The sequence below is a fragment of the Neomonachus schauinslandi genome, chromosome 6 (assembly GCF_002201575.2).
Source record: "Neomonachus schauinslandi chromosome 6, ASM220157v2, whole genome shotgun sequence".
Lineage (NCBI taxonomy): Eukaryota > Metazoa > Chordata > Mammalia > Carnivora > Phocidae > Neomonachus > Neomonachus schauinslandi.
Genome location: NC_058408.1, coordinates 121,455,813 through 121,475,154, shown reverse-complemented (window position 1 = coordinate 121,475,154; position 19,342 = coordinate 121,455,813). Strand labels below are relative to the sequence as shown.

The 19,342-nt window shown below is 41.3% G+C and overlaps 1 protein-coding gene across 4 annotated transcripts; it reads right to left on the bottom strand.

Moving 5' to 3' along the window:
• Positions 1–343: 343 nt before the first annotated feature.
• SLC35G1 (solute carrier family 35 member G1) lies at positions 344–10,376 on the bottom strand. Of its 4 annotated transcripts, none has more exons than XM_021700034.2 (3): positions 10,127–10,376; positions 5,433–5,613; positions 344–3,397 (listed from the first exon to the last, which is right to left on the bottom strand). In XM_021700034.2, the coding sequence occupies exons 1-3, from the start codon at positions 10,302–10,304 to the stop codon at positions 2,650–2,652; spliced, it is 1,107 nt and encodes a 368-aa protein (XP_021555709.1). In that variant the 5' UTR covers positions 10,305–10,376; the 3' UTR covers positions 344–2,649. The 4 variants fall into 4 exon arrangements, with proteins under 4 accessions (XP_021555709.1, XP_021555710.1, XP_044772489.1 ...); XM_021700035.2 differs by having other exon boundaries at positions 344–3,388; XM_044916554.1 differs by having other exon boundaries at positions 344–3,388; positions 5,433–5,610.
• Between the last annotated feature and the right edge of the window lie 8,966 nt (positions 10,377–19,342).

Sequence of the window (19,342 nt, the reverse complement as noted above, 5' to 3'; positions counted from 1 at the left end):
AAATGAGGTTTGAAATCCATTAGACTGTTCCTGTAGTTCCTGGGGAAACTGCTCAGGAGTAAGGACCCTGAACTGGGAATCATTTTGAAGTGGAGAATGTTCAACTCTACAGTATTAACTACAGTCTGCTTCTCCCTCTCCCTCTGCTGCTCCCCCTGCTTTGTGCTCTGACAAATATATAAAATCTTAAAAAAAAAACAACAAAACAGATTGAAACTTGAGATTACATCACAGCTGAAAGACCAGGGATCAATATCCTTTATAAAATGAATTTTGAAGCACATGGATGAAAAAGGAAATAGACTGGCGAGCACATTTGCTATAATCATAAAAACCAACATTATAGCCTTCTTTCATATTAACTTTATTAGTATTTATAAAATAAAAACAATTTATGAAAATATTTTCAAGATATAGAAACTACAATCTTTGCAAAATATACACACCCATAATTGTTACAATACACATCCTTGTATATACCTTAGACATTATAAAAGTGTTTAAGAATGACACCCTGTAAAAGTTGAGAGAAGGAACATTTTCTCCAACCTTGGTATATATTGTGACATTCAAGTACTTAAACCACACACTGTTGAAATAAAACATGTCTCTAGTGTACAGGCCCAAAGGGATTTAACTCTCAAAGTCCCATAGGTTCTTTTATTGTGCAAGGTAAAGAACCAGGAGAGGGTTCCCTGAGTTAATTTACCTTAGGTAGCTTAAGCAGTGGTTTACTTTCCATACTTTGTCATGGAAATAAGGGAAAGGAGAAGGCCATGGAAACCCATCTTGGGCAGATCCCCTTCCCAGCCTCTCTATCTGTGCAGCGTGGCTCCTGCAAGAGGATTTCTAATCTTTGAGCTCTAAAATGCTCGGATTCTGTAACTATCTAAGACCTTTGCAAAACGATGCTTCTTCAACTCTAAACTCCAAAAATTGTGTATTAGGCTAAAGTTATAATGATAGTGTGACTCCCCTAAGTAGACTTCATTTAGAGTTTGTCAGGTGGGAAGCATTTGGGAAGATCAGCAAGCTAAAAATTTCCTTTTGGAACTATTGGAAAAGATCCTTTCTCACCAAGGCATAAACCTCAGAAGCCAAGTTCTTTCTTTCTTTGGAAGAATTATGATGAAAGGGAGAGAAAGAGCCTATAATCTTTCAAATCTGCAGGCTTAAGATAATAACAGATGCTAGGTTGGACAGTAAGAGTTGGAACCAATAAAGGGTTCATTGTGATAAAGAATCATTTGCGTGTACTCTCTACTTCCTGATTAACCTCCCAGGCCTTCCTAAATATTACATTCTCTCTTTAACTGCAGAGTATTGGCCTGATGAAGTTCCAGATAAAAAATGCTACTTGAATTCATGAAGTGAGTATCATGGTACCACAGCACTGACATTTAATACCATACTGATACACTAGAATTTAACAGTGAATTTTTCTGTTCAAGAAACTACAAAAGTCAATCAACCATGAATCCATGTCTTTACATTTAACAAGTAACACGAAGCATTATTATATATAATTCCATAAGGGAAAAGGACTATAAAAATAAGCTTAATAGGATTGCTGTATTTTAAAGTTGTTTTGAAAAAATATATGCCACAGTCTTTTAAATATTTGGTGTAGAAAGGATAAGGGAGGTATCTATTAGGGTGATCCGTAAGAAACTATGGTTTTTGTAAGTTAAAAAGGTAAAATTTCAGCAATTTTATATGGTTCAACCTAATAAAATCCTGAGAAAATTTTATTTGGCATCACACTATAAATTCAAAGAGAATTTATAGAAAATCACATTTCTAGTGAGGGGAAAATACTTCAGCATGGAAATGTGCACATTGGTTATGCCAAGATTTCTCTCTTGTGGTTTAAAGACCTGAAACCTTAGAAAGTTAAGAAAAATGTAGTGCAGTTTCAAGAACACAGAGGACAACTTAAAATTATAGAACGATAGCTACAGTTGTGAATGCCACTGAACAGAAAACTTCTAGCCAAACCTGGTGATCAAAAACTTTTTTTTTTTAAAGTTTACATATAAAAATTCTGGCATCAAAATGAAAAGGCACTCATATGGGTTAAAAGAAAGATAATCATTTATAAAAGCCTTGAAAATAAGGCTAATTCATTTGTATTATTAACACCATTAAGTAGGCACCTTTTCCAAGTTTCAGCTTTGGCCTCCTAAATGGAATTAGGTTTCAAATGAATTTCCAACATAATACCAATTATAGCAGCATTATAATCAGTAAGTTTCTTAGCCTCTACACTGCTAAAAGAGCATCTAAAATTTCCTACCCACCTATATATCCCATCAATACCAAAAATACACTTTAAAAAATTACATATATTTATACCAGTCATAGAACATTTTGCAGTTTTTTTCCCAACTAATGATCTGTCCTCTTACCGATGCCACCCCAACAACAACAAAAAACCCAAAGAGAAACCAAAACCAAAACAATTGAGAAAAAAAAAATTGCTAGACCACACTGGTTAATTCTTAGCTAATTAAAGACATACCATATTCAAAAATGGTACTTTAATTATGAAATTTATTAAGTATAATCAGTGAAGGAAATGTAGATTTTCCAGGTGTGTGCACGTGTGGCGTGTCCGCACTGGGGGACCGTGCACTCAGCAGCAAAGCCTCATTTGGAACCCTGGCACCATTTCCGCACGGCCGCGCCCGTGCTACTGGCTATGACGCACAAGGCCCCGCCCACTGTCCACCACGTGGGCACATCGTGAAAGAAAATAATCTGGAAGATGAAAGCGAAGACCACATCCATAGTCTTCATTATTGCCACTGGCCCTGCTTTTTCTATTTGGATGGCTTTCGTGAGAAACACCTGACCCCCCAAACCAAACAGGCCGATGAGGATGAGAAACAGCCTGTCCAACCCGCAGTAGGGCAGACTCCATTCCCCGATGATGAAGAGGACAATGATGCTCTCCAGGAGGCCGAGGATGACGTAATACCAGATGCTCAGGAAGTAGTCCACGGACTTACCCATCTTTCTGAGGATGACCAGGGTCAGGGCGGCGAACACGGCGTGCGCGACCGCTGCGATCGTGCCCTTCAGGTGAAGGGAGTAGCTTTCGCCCCTGCCCGCGGCGCTGGCGCCAAACAGAAACGGGGGCCTCACAATAAGGATCACGCCAGTGATAGTGAAGACGGTGAAGAGGCCATCCCAAGGGCTGTATTTCTCTTTCAGAAATATGCAAGCAAAGATAGATGTGAACACGGGCGAGCTAAACGTGATGACAGTGGCGTCGGCAAGGGATGTTGCCTGGAAAGCGTAGTACAGTAGGATCATGGCGGTAGAACCCAGGACTCCTCTGAGCAAGAGGAAAATTCGTTGACCCTTGGGGCCTATAAACCCAGTTCTGTGAATTCAAATGGAGGAACGCACATTAAACCAACTTGGTATTTGTTTTTAATATTGCAATTCTTGATTAAACATTATTTTTGAAGTCCTAACTGTCAAAAAATAAGGGACTAGTAAATTAATTATGCCCACAACTTAATAGTATACACCTTTAAAAAATGGTGTCTAATTATAGCTAAAAACAGGTAAGTGTTCACAGTATAAGCAAAAATAGCAAAAGAGAACTCCATAAATAGTATAATTATAATTAAGCAAATCTAATTTTTCCTATGTCTATACAAGCTTGCAAATAAGACAAAAAGGAAAATATACTGTAATGTTCATAGTGGGTAAACTTTAACAGGTAGACTCATAGATAATTTTTCTTCTTTATTTTCCCCCAATTTTCTACAATGACAATACGTGATTTTTATAATAAATACAATTTCAAGATTGAGCTGTCCTACATAAGAAAACTTGGTCCTGGCTAGTATGCATTGCCAATCTTACGAGTTTTTCTATAAAAGCTGAGGCAATGCTAAAATTTATTTTAGCCATTGAATGTGAGACAACTTTTCATTGTTCTCTGCAGGAAGAGTTAAAATATACTGAAAAAGAACATATAGCATTTGGATAAGTATAATAACTGCCACTCAATTTTCTTTTTATTAAATATTTACCAAGCAAAGTGCTGGGTACACGTCAGGGTAGTCAGCTTGCTGACCTGGTGTCAGCACTGAACACCTATCTGAAGGCTAGCCTGTAGGCCTGACATGAGGACTCCTGGGTCTCTGGAGTTAGAAATGAAAGCATAGGTCACCTTTGACTCATACCTTGAAAATACCTGGAATACCGTATCATCTTCCATGATAATGAAACATAAAATAGGTCAAAACAGATTGGTGCTAAGGATTTAAAAAATTCTTCCAGTGCCTTCCCCTGCCAATTCTTCTATTATGGGGAAGATAATTGTGTTAGCATCAGTGGTCTATTACCACCCTTAGAAATTTCTGAAGTCTCACCATCATTTCCTAAAATATTGAGACTTGTCCACACTTACAAAGGAATGTCTGACAATATTAATTAGTAAATTTTCACCTTTTTCACCAAATCCTCAGGATACGGAGTGAAACTATTCCAAATGCATCTGTACTGTGTTACAGATACAAGGAGACTTTGGTGGCACATGACTGAAGGATTTAGTTTAGGGTTTAAGCCTTTTTGCCCAAAGAGAGAAAGAACCACAGACTGCCACCAGGCATCCAACTGGTCTCTTCTCCAAGGCCTCTAAGTACACAGGGGTGGGTAGAGGTTATAACGGTGTGAGAGAGGTATAATTTTAACCTGGGAAAGGGTTGGGAGGGGGTTCTATATGGAAGGGAAAGAGGTGCTGGATAGGGACAGGAAGGATGGGAAATACAGTTTTCAAATACTGTTACGTTCTACATAAAGTGCTCTGAGCTATAATCAATTTTATTTGGCCCTTGCAGCCAAGGTGCCAGATAGAAGACAAAGAGTATAATTCCCTCCAGTTCACAGATGAGGACACTAAATATGAAACTATTTAAAAAGGCCTTGCTCAAGATTACCTTTTCTCTTTCCCACATCACCCTAGGGGGGGAAGACCTGGATATTATTATGGTAACCTTCTGTTTGCCCTGATAACAGAGCAGCCCATTCTACTTAAAGAAACATTGATATTAGGAGACACCACGACTTTTTCTCATTTCCTTTTTTCTTCTAAATACCAGTTATGCCAAGGGAAAGAAGGGAGAGTGGTACAAGATGGAGGGAATTATGTACAAGGAATGCTTTGTTCTCAAAATGGGGACTGGAGAATAACTGAATCTCTTTCCCCTCCTTCGCTGGGCATGTGGTTTGTGCTTATGAGAGCATCTTCTGTGGGTGGGTCCTTGTGACTATGTAGTAATCAGAGCCAAAGGGTGTAGGAACTGGTTAATCTATGGGAGGGATAAAGCATCCGCTATAGAATAATTCAAGCAGTTCAAAAGATTTACAAACATTTGTTGATACCTTCTACTTTGCAGATAAGAAATACTTACTTTCTGTATATTAAGCAAGGGATAATGACTAGCATTTGGAACACACATCGGAATGCACTAATTTCTACAGCATGGACGTCTTGCACTTTTTTAACAAATAAAGAGGCCACTGAGAAAAGGAAGGCGGACAATAATGTATAAAACAAGCCAAGTCCAGGACAGGGTGCTTTCTTCTTGGCTTCTGAAAAAGATTAAGTTCTGGTTAGTCCTTGCTTCCAAGTATATGTTTTATTATTTTCACTTAGGAATTGAGAAAAATGGAACAGTGTTAATGGCTAACAGGCTACCAATGCTATTTCCTAAGCATATCCATTCTCTGGACCCGAACCATTTCCCCACCAAGAATGAAGAATCACTGAGGAAAGCAACAATTTAAACCCATTAATTTTTAAATGCAGTTTTACCCTATAAAATGGATTTCCTTTGGCTCACTGAGGAATCACCCCTCACTTACAAATCAAAAAAGTAAAAATGCTTGCCAAGACGGTGAGAGAAATCTTTAAGAAATGCTTGTCAAGATGGCTAGAGAAAAATGCTTCCAAGTGATAATTTATAGCATCTCACTGGTGAACCAGGTTTTATAAAGGAAGTGTTCTTTTCTGGACAACAGTTTATAGCTGTGTCATATGGCTACTTGTTGATTATCTTACTTCCCCCACAAGCCTGTGAACTCTTCCAGGCTGGGACCTCACTGTCTCGTTTATGCCTGGCTCATGGAAGACCCTGATTAAATATTTGCTGAATGAAAGAATATGAGAGAACTTCATGGAAAGACACCAAGTCTAACACCACTGGCAACAGAAGGCTCTCTGTTTTGTTATTTTGAACCGTTAATCAAATCTTTTACTTTTCATGGTTTACGACTGATACTCCGTTTAGAGCATAAACTCTTCAAGGGCAGGGGGCTAGGGTATCTACCCCTCTGACCTCAAAGTGCTTTAAAACAAAATTTTTTAAAAATTAGAACCGTCGTTAAACACCTAGGCACCTTCTTGCCTAGCTCTGAACCAGGAAACTTCTGCTTTCTCTAAAGCATCACATATTCAATCCATTAATGACAGTCTGTATGAGCATTAAACTTTTGTTTCACCACTTCCTATATCTTAGTTACCGAAAACAGGAGTAGAACCTGTTTTCAGTCTCATACCCCCTCCCCGCCCCACCATTCAGAGGGAAGCAAAAAGGGACAGGATAAGCAGAGAACTCCCTAAAAGATAGGTGACTCACTGAGGGATATATTAATATTTTTTTCTTTTTTGAAACAAATACAGAAACAAGGAGAGAAGAAGAAGGAAACACTACTGGCCCTCATCAGTTAAGAGTACAGCAAAACAGAAGGGTGTACTGTTTGGGCACTTGCAATTTATAGTAAAACTAGGATCATCATTCCAGTCTAGGAATTTACAATGTGTTACTCCGCTATAGAATGGTATTGCATAACAATGTTTTTTTAAAAAATGCCCTCCTCTGATAAATGCAAACACCAGGTAATACATTTCAACATCCTCATAGCCGCGAGATACCTTTGCCCATGAGTGACAAACACTGTGAATTGGGACCAAAGTATGATGATGCACAATCTTTCCAGGAGCATTCTACAGCCTGACGTGTGTAGCGAAAGATGCCACTGTGGTCAGAGGCCTCTCCCTTTTCCTGTTCCAGGTGCACAGCCGAAGAAAATCATTTGGAGCTAGCGGTCGTCGTCATGTCAAGGGTGATAGGTTGTAAGTGCCAGAATCCTCCACATTCTGTTCACTACCTATGTGCTCAGATACCACAGAAACAAACTGCACATACTCAGCCCATGAGAAGGAAACTTTAGAAGACTTCCAAGTTAAGCACCACAAAATACATGCCTTGGCTGTGGTCAGCCTGAGAGTTCAACTTCTGAAATTTCAGAGTTCAGGTCCAAATAAAATAGTTTTTCTTAAAAGAAGCCCAACTCATACATAGAACCTACACCCTCAGACAGAACAGGAAGATCAAGGACAGAAAACATCTCCCTGGTCTATATTTCAAGGATCTTCTCCAACCTAAACTTTTAAATTTTTCTCCAGGAATATTTTAACTTAACATGACATTTTAACTCTTTTAAAACTTAATTTTACACCCCTGGTTCTGATTATCTTGTCTCTTAAAACATAGCCACTCACATATTCTCTTGCCTATGAACACTTAAGGCCCATGATTGCTGACTGGGACAGGGCAGTTGTTACAAGGCCTGGCTGAGCTTGGTTATTTGTTATGAAGGTGAGGCCTGGTTCTACTCAGGCGGACATGTCTCTTACTGAATAATAATTTCCATTCTGCCAATGGAGATGAACAAGAGAGTAGCATAATCCAAAGAGGCATTTGCTTATGTAATGTGCTTCTATGATCATATTCCACTACAAGCATAGCTAATAATTTGGCAACTCTAAATAATTCAGATTAAGTGGCCACAGTACAATTTCCCAAGTTAGAAGAAAACTGAAAAGCTGCTCAGTTTTTCTATCCTCTGCTTTAAACTGTGATTCACAACTCTGGCTGGGAATGAGAATTGACTGAGTTAACTTTTTAAACTTCAGTTCCTGAGCCCTACTCCAAACCCACTGATACAGGATCTCTGCAACGGTAAAAAGCTCCACCAGCTTGAGAACCAGTGCTACACTAGAGAACTCCTTCCAGGGGCACACATCGAAGACAACTTCTCCTTGCTTCAGTCCAAGATCCACACTGTCATTCAAGAAAATAAATAGATGTCTTAGGATAGCTGTATGCTGTCTGTGAAGGTTATCCAAGAATGTAGAAAACTGGTTTAATAGTTTCAACCTGAACTTGAAAATGAGCTTTCTTGAGATACCCATGATCAAGCCGTTAAAATGATACTGTCACAAAGTTCGATGACAACATTTCTCTGGCAATCCTGTTTTCAGAGTATTATCTGCTTATCTTACGATAACTATAACTAAGTCTTACTATTAGCAATTTTCTTTGAAGTTAAAATACTCAAGATTCCTAAGTGCAGTCGCTTATATAGGTTTATCATTTTGCCATGTGCTGCCTGAGTGTACAGTATTCCTCTCTGGCTCACAACAGCAGAAACATTTAAGAGTTCGTAAGGACTGACTCAGCATTCCACCAAAATGACATTCAGCCATAATAACTGATAAAGTGAGAAATTCACCTCTTCATGGACTGCACATCTGGTCAGCACAGCTTGAAGTGACCCCTGCTCTGGAGCCACCAGCCCATGCATAAATAATCAGAAGTCTGATCATTTCTGTTAGCATTTAGGACAAAAATGGAGCAAGAATCATCTTCTGGGGTTCATCTCTCTAAACTGCAGAAAGTTCATAATACAGAAAGGGGGAAATGGGGTTGGGGAAGAGGCATAGAAATCCAGGGTCACGTTTAGTGGAGGTCACCCAGAGGATGAGATGATGCAGACTGTGTAACTTTGTCTTGAAAGGAGATCTACTTTTTCCTCTTCTTCTAGGAAGATGCTCCAGGTGGGTGGTGGAGTTTAAGGAGGAATGTGCTTAAAGTAGCACTGTGGTCAACACAAAGGGCCTTGGCCTGGGTCTCTGGCATGCTGGGATCCTTAACCGTGGTGCTGCAGGGACCTGTGCCATGTCTCACCCACACATGCCAGATCTAGGGAAAACAAGGCAACCCCCGCCCCGAAGCCCTCACCTTCCTGGGCTTCACTTTCCTCATCTGTGGAAGGAAGAGGTTGAACGAGATCAAGGTGATTTTACACAGGGTACTGGGCTCTGGAGACAAGTCTGTGAACCTCTTAAAAATGTTATGTAAGGTTGTGCATCTGCCTTGTTTAGGATTAGTTGCTAAGAAAGTCCTATATTTGTTTCAGGTCTGTGATATAATGATTCATATTTTAAAAAATAGGGAAAAAAATCACAAAATATTCATTATATTAATAATGGAAATCTGGTTTAGTTCAGTGTGAGCTGTTACGGATATATTGTAAAAATTTACAACAAAAAAGTCCTCCTAACCCCAAAAGTTTAAGAACCAGTGGTCCCACTCAACTCTGCCTTCCTAAGATTCTAAGATTCTGAGGCAAACATTTTCTAGACTTTATGCTTCCCTTTTTTTTTTTTTTAATTAAGTAGGCTCCATGTCCAGCATGGAGCCCAACTTGGGACTTGAACTCAGAACCCTGACATCAAGACCTCAGCCGAGATCAAGAGTCCCACGCTTAAAGGACTGAGCCACCCAGGCGCCCCATACTCTGTGCTTTTCAACTTCCTCTTGAAGAAACACCGCTTACCACCGTCATCAGTGTTCGTAGTTTAGCTCCCTCCCAACCTCAGCTGGCTGCGAGATGGCCTCTTAACTGATCCCCCAACCTCCAACCTCCGGCAGGGCGCACCGAACTGCAATCTGACTCGGCGGTCCTGCCCGCAACACTTTAATTATAGGAACAGTTTCAGAATCCCAAAAGGGTTCCAAACACAATCAGAAACTTTCTCCAGTCTTCGCACCAGCGGGGACGAAAGGGGCTTCTGCTTTGCAGACCCCCAGGTGAGGGCTCGAGGGTTTTCCCCAGCTCTGAGCGGGGTAGGGATGGGGGGCGCGGTCCTCACTGCGCCCCCGGCCCGCAGCTGCGGGGACCCTCGCCCGCTGGCGTCCGCACTCCCACCCCTACCCCAGGGGCAAGACCCGCGCCCGGGTCTGCACCCCACACTCACCCTGCGGAGCACACAAGGCGCACGGCGAGGAGCCGAACAGCCAGCACCTGCCGGGGCCGGGCGTCCCCGCTGCCTCGGCCGCCGCGGGCTCCTCGATCGCGCCCTGAGGCGCGTCCTCCGTCAGCCGCAGCCCGGGCTCTGGCACCTCGGCTGCCCCGGCGCTGTCCAGGGGCCGCATCGCGCGGCCGGCGCTCTCCCCCGCGCCGCGGCGACTACCGCGGGGAGCAGCGGCTCCGCTGCCCTGCTCTTCCGGCCGGCGGTGGGGCGGGGCGCATGCGCGCGCGGCCCTCCTCCCCTTGCCGGGGACCGAGCTTGTCCTCCGCTGCCCTCTTACCTTCAGCTCCTGAAGCCTCCTGCGCAGGAGGACGGCCACCTCCCTGGTCTGGCGCTGGTTCCCACGACTAGTCCGAGGGTGTCCTCCCCTCTGCTGCGGTCCGGCTAGACTGGCCAGTGGCTTGGAGTCATCCTTGCCCCAGGCACAGCGGACCCCTTTCTGTCGTTGCAAAGAGAGGGAGGGGAACGCGTGTGGGTCCTGTGGCCTTCTTTTGGGCTAGGCCGTGGGGAGGTTAGGAGAGTGTGCGTTTATTTAATGGTGTGGCACCCATTCAGCACCTCTGGAGTACCCTGGAGACCTTGCCAAACACTGTGCCTGTCTTTGTCTCCTTGCCAGTTATCCAGGGAAGGTAGAATTTTCCTGGTTTTAGGTAAGAAGAAAAAAAAAAAGGATTAGCACATAACCATAGGGAAAATATATCTGTAAGACTGGGGCAGAACCTATTTATATGTTCTTTGTAACAGTAGGCATTCATTATTGGTTTTTTTTTTTTTTAATTTCTTTTTTTTGGTTGTTAACTGAGACATCCTAATTTGGTTAGATGTAAGATTCCAATAATCTGACATAATTGCGCCCAGTAAAGTAAAAAAAACATATGTCATTTGGCCCCAGGATTCCTGGAATTCACTAATAGGCTCTTTATGTTTAGGTAATTCTTCTTTCATCTCTGCTTGCTTTAAATGTGAAAGGACAGTGTCTGAGCAGGGATGAACCTGCCTAAATTGTTCTAGGTCCAAGTGCAAGCAGATTACCAACCATGAGAGTAGAGTTTGTCTTTACTCAGGTATTTGCAAAAATTGGTCAACAGCTGAAAAAAACTGAAGTCAGGAATCCTGGGTTCTGCCTCTGATTCTGTCCCTGAGTATGTGACCTCGGACAGTCACCACCTACTACTTGAGGCCTTGGTTATTTGAGATAAAATTATTTCCCTTCCTATTTTGCAGAGTTGTGCAAATCAAGTCCAGTGATGTGGGCAAAAGCACAGTGTCACCTGAAAAGCACTTTACTGAAAAATCAAGGTGTATTTTTTTTATTTACAAAAAAAGATTTTATTTATTTATTTGACAGAAAGAGACACAGCAAGAGAGGGAACAGAAGCAGGGGGAGTGGAAGAGGAAGAGGCAGGCTTCCCGCGGAGCAGGGATCCCGATGTGGGGCTCCATCCCAAGACCCTGGGATCATGACCTGAGCCCAAGGCAGATGCTTAACGACTGAGCCACCCAGGCGCCCCACAAGGTGTATTTTTATATAAGGTGAACATATAATTTATCCTCTAAACTGGACCTGCCCTTTTATAGAGTAGCAGAAGGAGCTTTCAAAAATTATGCAGGACAATAGGCATAAACCGGGATTGTTGTAGGCAAGCTGGGACAAATGGCCGCCTGAATTCTAACTTGGTGAACATATACTTTTGCCTTGTCTTAAAAAGAATTTAAGGCTGCTTATAAAACATATGAAACTGATTTTGTTGGTGATGGTGGTGGTGGTGGTATTTTAGTGGGGAAATTGTAGGGAAGGGTGGTGAAGGTGATAGATCATGATTATGAAGCAAGAACCAAAAAATTTCTCCAAACATCTAGAAATCAAGTGCAGTTTCACAACTGCATTTATTTGTAAGACTTAGATGTGCAGAGTGTTTGAAGAGTCCCTGCAATATTGTGATTTACAGGAAGTATATATTCGGTCATTCACATATTTATTTGCTCTTCAGCCAAGGTTCTGGGCTCACAGCTCTCAAAACTCTTGGAATTCCCTGAGCAATAAGAACAATGGAAGCAACTTTTGTCTTAATATTTGGTCTTTTGTCCTTAGTTCCTAAAATAGCTTCAGAGCCATAAAGGTGTAATGGGCATCTTGTGATTCATAACAAACCTCTTTCTACCACAACTGGGTTTATGTTAATGAGGTTATCGGAAAACACCTAAGGACAGGGGGCCTTGTTGCCAGGGAAACCATCCAGTGATTAGAGGGTTGGCATTGGCAGTCCCGCTGGACACCTGTGGGGAAGGGGAAGGGGCAGGGATTGAGTTCAGTCACCAATGGCCAGTGATTTAATTAATCATGCCTATATAATGAATCATCCATAAAAACCTCCAAAGGATGGAATTTGGAGAGCTTCCTGTTGGTGAGCACGTGGAGGTACTGGGAGAATGGGTCTCCTGGGGAGCACAAAGAAGCCCTGAGTTCCTTCCCCATACTTTGCCCTGTGGCTCTCTTCCATCTGGCTAGTCCTGATTATAGCTTTTTATAGTAAACTGGTGATTTAGGGAGTAAAATGCTTCTCTTAGTTCTGTGAATTGCTGTAGCAAATTCATCAAACCTGAGGCGAGGGTCTTGGGAACTCCCCATCTATAGCTGGTGGGTCAGAAGCACACGAAATAACCTGGACGTGTAATTGGCATCTGAATGGGTGGGGAGCAGCCTCGGAGGACTGAGTCCCTAAACTGTGGGGTCTGACACTATCTCTGGGTAAATAGGGTCAGAATTGAGTTGACTTATAGGACACCCAGCTGGTGTCTGGAGAATTATTGTTTGTGTGGGGAAACCTCCCACTGCCCACACCCCTCCCCAGTGGAATTGGGTCCAGGAACCCTGTTAGTTTCCCTTTTCAAATAGTAAAGATGGTTAGGATGTGTAAGGAAGAAAGAATTGGATGATTTGACCAAGAAATATCTTCACTACTTCACTTATAATACCATCCTCAAAAAGGGAGAAGAAAATAGGTACCACACCAGTATTGACTAGGGTGACTTAAGGGTGATGGAATGATTTGGGTCTTGCATTTTATTCCCTTTCACTTCCTTCCCCTCTGCTGCCAACAGTGATGTATGAAAGATAGCAGTCACTTTAGTTTTTCTTGTTTGCTAAACAAACAAGAGCCACAGAAATATAAAAAGCAACTGATAAGGAAAATATGACCAGACTAAGTCAGAAGACTCGCTCCGAGTTGCATTTCTACCCAGCAGAGGCATGGAGGAGCTAAGTTTTTCTTTGAGCATTGTTATTTCTAGACTCTGGTGACAATGACTTACAGCTGGAGAGAGGTGGGTTTCCCCCACAGGATGAAGGGTGGGGCAGAATCCTGAGATGGAGAGAAACCAGCTCAGAGCCCACTGCACTAGTCTGAGGTTCTGACCTCAGGGCAGAGGAGGCAGGGAGGAAGGACTGCTTTTGAGGTAGCTGGCAGATGGAGTGGACAGGATTTGTGGACTCATACGAAGCAACATTGCTTCTGTAGGCAAAATCATGCAGTGTTCCAACTGAAATTCTGCTTCTCAAGGAATTCAATCCTTTAGTGAGAACAGGGGCCCTCACTCTTTTTTTTTTTTTTTAATTTTTTTTATTCTTATGTTAATCCCCATACATTACATCATTAGTTTTAGATGAAGTGTTCCATGATTCATTGTTTGTGCATAACACCCAGTGCTCCATGCAGAATGTGCCCTCCTCAATACCCACCACCAGGCTAACCCATCCTCCCACCCCCCTCCCCTCTAGAACCCTCAGTTTGTTTTTCAGAGTCCATGGTCTCTCATGGTTCGTCTACCCCTCCGATTTCCCCCGCTTCATTCTTCTCCTCCCGCTACCTTCTTCTTCTTCTTTTTTTTTTCCTTAACATATATTGCATTATTTGTTTCAGAGGTACAGATCTGAGATTCAACAGTCTTGCACAATTCACAGCGCTTACCAGAGCACATACCCTCCCCAGTGTCTGTCACCCAGTCACCCCATCCCTCCCACCCCACCCCCCACTCCAGCAACCCTCAGTTTGTTTCCTGCAATTAAGAATTCCTCATATCAGTGAGATCATATGATACATGTCTTTCTCTGTTTGACTTATTTCACTCAACATAATACCCTCCAGTTCCATCCACGTCGTTGCAAATGGCAAGGTCTCATTCCTTTTGATGGCTGCATAATATTCCATTGTATATATATACCACTTCTTCTTTATCCATTCATCTGTTGATGGACATCTTGGCTCTTTCCACAGTTTGGCTATTGTGGACATTGCTGCTATAAACATCGGGGTGCACGTACCCCTTCGGATCCCTACTTTTGTATCTTTGGGGTAAATACCCAGTAGTGCAATTGCTGGATCATATGGTAGTTCTATTTTCAACTTTTTGAGGAACCTCCATACTGTTTTCCAGAGTGGCTGCACCAGCTTGCATTCCCACCAACAGTGTAGGAGGGTTCCCCTTTCTCCGCATCCCCGCCAACATCTTTCGTTTCCTGACTTGTTAATTTAAGCCATTCTGACTGGTGTGAGGTGGTATCTCATTGAGGTTTTGATTTGGATTTCCCTGATGCCGAGCGATATTGAGCACTTTTTCATGTGTCTGTTGGCCATTTGGATGTCTTTGGAAAAATGTCTGTTCATGTCTTCTGCCCATTTCTTAATTGGATCATTTGTTCTTTGGGTGTTGAGTTTGATGAGTTCTTTATAGATTTTGGATACTAGCCCTTTATCTGATATGTCATTTGCAAATATCTTCTCCCATTCTGTCGGTTGTCTTTTGGTTTTGTTGACTATTTCCTTTGCTTTGCAAAAGCTTTTTATCTTGATGAAGTCCCAATAGTTCATTTTTGCCCTTGCTTCCCTTGCCTTTGGCGATGTTTCTAGGAAGAAGTTGCTTCAGCTGAGGTTGAAGAGGTTGCTGCCCGTGTTCTCCTTTAGGATTTTGATGGACTCCTGTCTCACATTGAGGTCTTTCAACCATTTTGAGTCTATTTTTGTGTGTGGTGTAAGGAAATGGTCCAGTTTCATTCTTCTGCATGTGGCTATCCAATTTTCCCAACGCCGTTTGTTGAAGAGACTGTCTTTATTCCATTGGACATTCTTTCCTGCTTTGTCAAAGATGAGCTGACCATAGAGTTGAGGGTCCATTTCTGGGCTCTCTATTCTGTTCCATTGATCTATGTGTCTGTTTTTGTGCCAGTACCATGCTGTCTTGATGATGACAGCTTTGTAATAGAGCTGGAAGTCCGGAATTGTGATGCCGCCAGCTTTGCTTTTCTTTTTCAACATTCCTCTGGCTATGCGGGGTCTTTTCTGGTTCCATACAAATTTTAGGATTATTTGTTCCATTTCTTTGAAAAAAGTGGATGGTATTTTGATGGGGATTGCATTGAATGTGTAGATTGCTCTAGGTAGCATTGACATCTTCACAATATTTGTTCTTCCAATCCATGAGCATGGAACGTTTTTCCATTTCTTTGTGTCTTCCTCAATTTCTTTCATGAGTATTTTATAGTTTTCTGAGTACAGATCCTTTGTCTCTTTGGTTAGATTTATTCCTAGGTATCTTATGGTTTTGGGTGCAATTGTAAATGGGATCGACTCCTTAATTTCTCTTTCTTCTGTCTTGTTGTTGGTGTATAGGAATGCCACTGACTTCTTTGCATTGATTTTATATCCTGCCACTTTACTGAATTCCTGTATGAGTTCTAGCAGTTTTGGGGTGGAGTCTTTGGGGTTTTCCACATAAAGTATCATATCATCTGCAAAGAGTGAGAGTTTGACTTCTTCTTTGCCAATTTGGATGCCTTTGATTTCTTTTTGTTGTCTGATTGCTGTGGCTAGGACTTCCAATACTATGTTGAATAGCAGTGGTGATAGTGGACATCCCTGCCGCGTTCCTGGCCTTAGGGGGAAAGCTCTCAGTTTTTCCCCATTGAGAATGATATTCGCTGTAGGTTTTTCATAGATGGCTTTTATGATATTGAGGTATGTACCCTCTATCCCTATACTCTGAAGAGTTTTGATCAAGAAAGGATGCTGTACTTTGTCAAATGCTTTTTCTGCATCTATTGAGAGGATCATATGATTCTTGTTCTTTTTTTTGTTAATGTATTGTATCACATTGATTGATTTGCGGATGTTGAACCAACCTTGCAGCCCAGGGATAAATCCCACTTGGTCATGGTGAATAATCCTTTTAATGTACTGTTGGATCCTATTGGCTAGTATTTTGGTGAGAATTTTTGCATCCATGTTCATCAGGGATATTGGTCTATAATTCTCCTTTTTGATGGGGTCTTTGTCTGGTTTTAGGATCAAGGTAATGCTGGCCTCATAAAATGAGTTTGGAAGTTTTCCTTGCATTTCTATTTTTTGGAACAGTTTCAGAAGAATAGGTATTAATTCTTCTTGAAATGTTTGGTAGAATTCCCCTGGGAAGCCATCTGGCCCTGGGCTTTTGTTTTTTGGGAGATTTTTGATGACTGCTTCAATTTCCTTAGTGGTTATAGGTCTGTTCAGGTTTTCTATTTCATCCTGGTTCAGTTTTGGTAGTTGATACATCTCTAGGAATGCATCCATTTCTTCCAGATTATCTAATTTGCTAGCATAGAGTTGCTCATAATATGTTCTTATAATTGTTTGTATTTCTTTGGTGTTGGTTGTGATCTCTCCTCTTTCATTCATGATTTTGTTGATTTGGGTCATTTCTCTTCTCTTTTTGGTAAGTCTGGCCAGGGGTTTATCAATCTTTTTAATTCTTTCAAAGAACCAGCTCCTAGTTTCGTTGATCTCTTCTACTGTTCTTTTAGTTTCTATTTCATTGATTTCTGCTCTGATCTTTATGATTTCTCTTCTGCTGGGTTTAGGCTTTATTTGCTGTTCTTTCTCCAGCTCCTTTAGGTGTAGGGTTAGGTTGTGTATTTGAGACCTTTCTTGTTTCTTGAGAAAGGCTTGTATTGCTATATACTTCCTTCTTAGGACTGCCTTTGCTGCATATCAAAGATTTTGAACAGTTGTGTTTTCATTTTCATTGGTTTCCATGAATTTTTTTAATTCTTCTTTAATTTCCTGGTTGACCCATTCATTCTTCAGTAGGATGCTCTTTAGCCTCCATGTATTTGAGTTCTTTCCAACTTTCCTCTTGTGATTGAGTTCTAGTTTCAAAGCATTGTGGTCTGAAAATAGGCAGGGAATGATTCCAATCTTTTGGTACCGGTTGAGACCTGATTTATGACCTAGGATGTGATCTATTCTGGAGAATGTTCCATGGGCACTAGAGAAGAATGTGTATTCTGTTGCTTTGGGGTGGAATGTTCTGAATATGTCTGTAAAGTCCATTTGGTCCAGTGTGTCATTTAAAGTCTTTATTTCCTTGTTGATCTTTTGCTTAGACGATCTGTCCATTTCAGTGAGGGGGGTGTTAAAGTCCCCCACTATTATTGTATTGTTGTCGATGTGTTTCTTTGCTTTTGTTATTAATTGCCTTATATAATTGGCTGCTCCCATGTTAGGGGCATAGATATTTACAATTGTTAGATCTTCTTGTTGGATAGATCCTTTAAGTAGGATATAGTGTCCTTCCTCATCTCTTATTACAGTCTTTGGTTTAAAATCTAATTTGTCTGATATAAGGATTGCCACCCCAGCTTTCTTTTGGTGTCCATTAGCATGGTAAATGGTTTTCCACCCCCTCACTTTCAATCTGGGGGTGTCTTTGGTTCTAAAATGAGTCTCTTGCAGACAGCATATCTATGGGTCTTGTTTTTTAATCCAGTCTGATAGCCTGTGTCTTTTGATTGGGGCATTTAGCCCATTTACATTCAGGGTAACTATTGAAAGATAGGAATTTAGTGCCATTGTATTGCCTGTAAGGTGACTGTTACTGTATACTGTCTGTGTTCCTTTCTGGTCTATATTGCTTTTAGGCTCTCTCTTTGCTTAGAGGACCCCTTTCAAGATTTCCTGTAGGGCTGGTTTTGTGTTTGCAAATTCCTTTAGTTTTTGTTTGTCCTGGAAGCTTTTTATCTCTCCTTCAATTTTCAATGACAGCCTAGCTGGATAGAGTATTCTTGGCTGCATATTTTTCTCATTTAGTGCTCTGAATATATCCTGCCAGTCCTTTCTGGCCTGCCAGGTCTCTGTGGATAGGTCTGTTGCCAATCTAATGTTTCTACCATTGTAGGTTACAGATCTCTTCTCCCGAGCTGCTTTCAGGATTTTCTCTTTGTCTATGAGACTCGTAAGTTTTACTATTAGATGTCGGGGTGTTGACCTATTTTTATTGATTTTGAGAGGGGTTCTCTGTGCTTCCTGGATTTTCATGCCTGTTTCCTTTCCCAAATTAGGGAAGTTCTCTGCTATAATTTGCTGCATTATACCTTCTGCCCCTCTCTCTCTTTCTTCTTCTTTTGGGATCCCAATTATTCTAATGTTGTTTCGTCTTATGGTATCGCTTATCTCTCGAATTCTGCCCTCGTGATCCAGTAGTTGTTTATCTCTCTTTTTCTCAGCTTCTTTATTTTCCATCATTTCATCTTCTATATTACTGATTCTCTCTTCTGCCTCATTTATTCTATCAGTTAGCGCCCCCATTTTTTATTGCACCTCATTAATAGCCTTTTTGATTTCTACTTGGTTGGATTTTAGTTCTTTTACTTCTCCAGAAAGGGTTTCTCTAATAACTTCCATATTTTTTTCAAGCCCAGCTAGTATCTTTAAAGTGATGATTCTGAACTCTAGATCTGACATCGTACTAATGTCCGTATTGAGTAGGTCCCTGGCAGTCGGTACTACCTCTTGTTCTTTTTGTTGAGGTGATTTTTTCCGTCTTGTCATTTTGTGCAGAGGAGAATAGATTAATGAGAGAACAAAATGCTAGCAGAGTAACAACGTCCCCAGAAAATATACTCTAAACAAATCAGAAAAGACTTGAAGCAGTGGGAAAAGAAAGGGAAAGAGAGAAAAAAGAAAAAGAAAAAGAAAAAAAAGAAAAAGATAAAGATAAAAACTAAAACAAACAAAACAAAACAACAACAACAACAAAAAAAAAACCAGAATGTGATCAAATATGATCAGGCTGGTATATAGATCAGTTCCACACACTAGATTTGGGGTGTATTTTGGTCTTTTAGAAGAA